Genomic DNA, 1,898 nt, shown 5'->3' with positions numbered 1-1,898 from the left:
GCTGCTACAGTCCTTGACCATAGGCTACGTTGTCTGGGGCTGGTAGAACTTGTAGACCAAACATTTTGAGGGTATGAAATTTACTACTGCTGCCATATATGTTTTTGCAATGTTTTAATTCCCTGAAAAAGGTCTAGGAGATAGATGGATTTCACCTCTGAAAAGGATATGAGCCATTAGCAACACATTGCATCATAAATATGAAATATGACCTTTCAAGAAGGTTAATGTGAACAACACTCCAACCAATAGGATTACAGGACTGTTTCAAGTGAACTCAGTGTTTACTACACCCTGATTGGTGGGGATACTTCTGACTTCACAATAGTACTCAGCAGCAAGAGCCTTGAAATCAAACAATATAAGCAAGCAGCCTTTCTCTTTCCCTTTGGCACCAAACCATTACCATTGGGCTGTGAGGAAAGAAGTGCCACATCCGAAACAACTGGATTCATAGGATCCAAACCACACAGGACCTTGTGTCCCCAAGGAAAACCAACCAAATAGTCCTTAAATCCAGTCATCATTTCCTTTGGGATGGTTAATTATTACGAAGTCCTAGGACTGCAACAAAATGCCTCGCAAGAAGATATTAAGAAGGCCTACCGTAAGCTGGCATTAAAGTGGCATCCTGACAAAAACCCTTATAACAAGGATGAAGCTGAGAAGAAATTCAAAGCAGTTGCTGAAGCCTATGAAGTTCTCTCAGATCCCCAGAAGCGGTCTCTCTATGACAGGCCAGTCAAAGAACCAAGGTACAGAGGGAGAGGAACAACTGGAGGCTACTCCCACAGCCCATTTGATTTTAACTTTGTTTTCCGCAGTCCTGAGGAAATCTTCAGGGAATTTTTTGGAGGAATGGACATCTTTGCACATGACCTCTGGGACAACCAGTTTGATGATGACAGTAATGAAGGGGAAACCAGAAGTGGCTCCTTGGGTCTATTTTCTGGGCTTGGTGCTTTTGCCAACTTTGGATTCAATGCACTTGGGCCTGGTATGCACACCATGTTCTCCTGTAGGTCCTTTGGAGATGACAGCAGTGGAGCACATAACTTTAGATCTGTTTCAACATCTACTGAAGTGATCAATGGACGAAGAATCACCACACGAAAAATTGTTGAGAATGGACAAGAAAGAATTGAAATCGAGGAAGATGGTCAACTGAAGTCCATAAGAGTAAATGGAAGGGAACAGTTGAAATGCTAGCTTCATGTCTGTTCAAAAAAGCAATAGCCAACTGCTTGAACAATCTTAAATGGACTCTTGTTCCGTAAAAACGGAATACAACTAATAAACTCCTTCACTGAGTTCAAGATATTTGGCAATGATGTCTCAATTGGTTGGCATAATATTGCACTAATATAATGATGCTAAGGCATATGGCTTCTTTTGACTAACCTGTAATATCTACTGAAAAGCCAATGTAGCCACACAGTCTATGCAATCTATGAATTTACTCTTCAGTTTGTAATCTTTTTGACAAATACTATGGAATATTTTAAATTCAGTGTGATTTTATTGAGGACTCTTCCAAGAACTTTAGCCTAAAAGGTTGAGATGAATGTGGCGTACATTTGAACACAAGTAGCATTTGTAATCATAAAGACACCCATGAAAAATCATAGCAGAAATAAGTTTGTTACAAAACCAGGGTCAGAATTCAGATAAATAGGTTAATGCTGTGTTTTTGGTGACCTATATAGGTAGAGTTGCCAGACTCAAAGAACCTGACTCTTTGGAGACCTAAGTCTTTCGTCAGATTAGTATTCCCAAATACATTGACGTAGCACTGTTCAAAGAGTGGACAGGATTCCTTGTTAGAAAGTGACCATCCAGTACAATAATTCAGATGGCATAAGCCAGGTGTGGGAAGATTTCAGTTCTGTAGAATCTTG

The 1,898-nt window shown here is 40.1% G+C and overlaps 1 protein-coding gene across 1 annotated transcript; it reads left to right on the top strand.

Annotated features, from left to right (window-relative positions):
- Positions 1-514: 514 nt before the first annotated feature.
- Positions 515-1,209, top strand: DNAJB8 (DnaJ heat shock protein family (Hsp40) member B8). Its single transcript, XM_089497612.1, has one exon. The coding sequence runs from the start codon at positions 538-540 to the stop codon at positions 1,207-1,209; it is 672 nt and encodes a 223-aa protein (XP_089353738.1). The 5' UTR covers positions 515-537.
- Positions 1,210-1,898: the final 689 nt, after the last annotated feature.

The sequence above is a fragment of the Sceloporus occidentalis genome, unplaced genomic scaffold (genome assembly GCF_023333645.1).
Source record: "Sceloporus occidentalis isolate IW3139 unplaced genomic scaffold, rSceOcc1.0.p SCAF_1, whole genome shotgun sequence".
NCBI classification, from domain to species: domain Eukaryota; kingdom Metazoa; phylum Chordata; class Lepidosauria; order Squamata; family Phrynosomatidae; genus Sceloporus; species Sceloporus occidentalis.
Note: the sequence above shows the minus strand (reverse complement) of the source record. Positions and strands in the feature narration are given on the sequence as shown.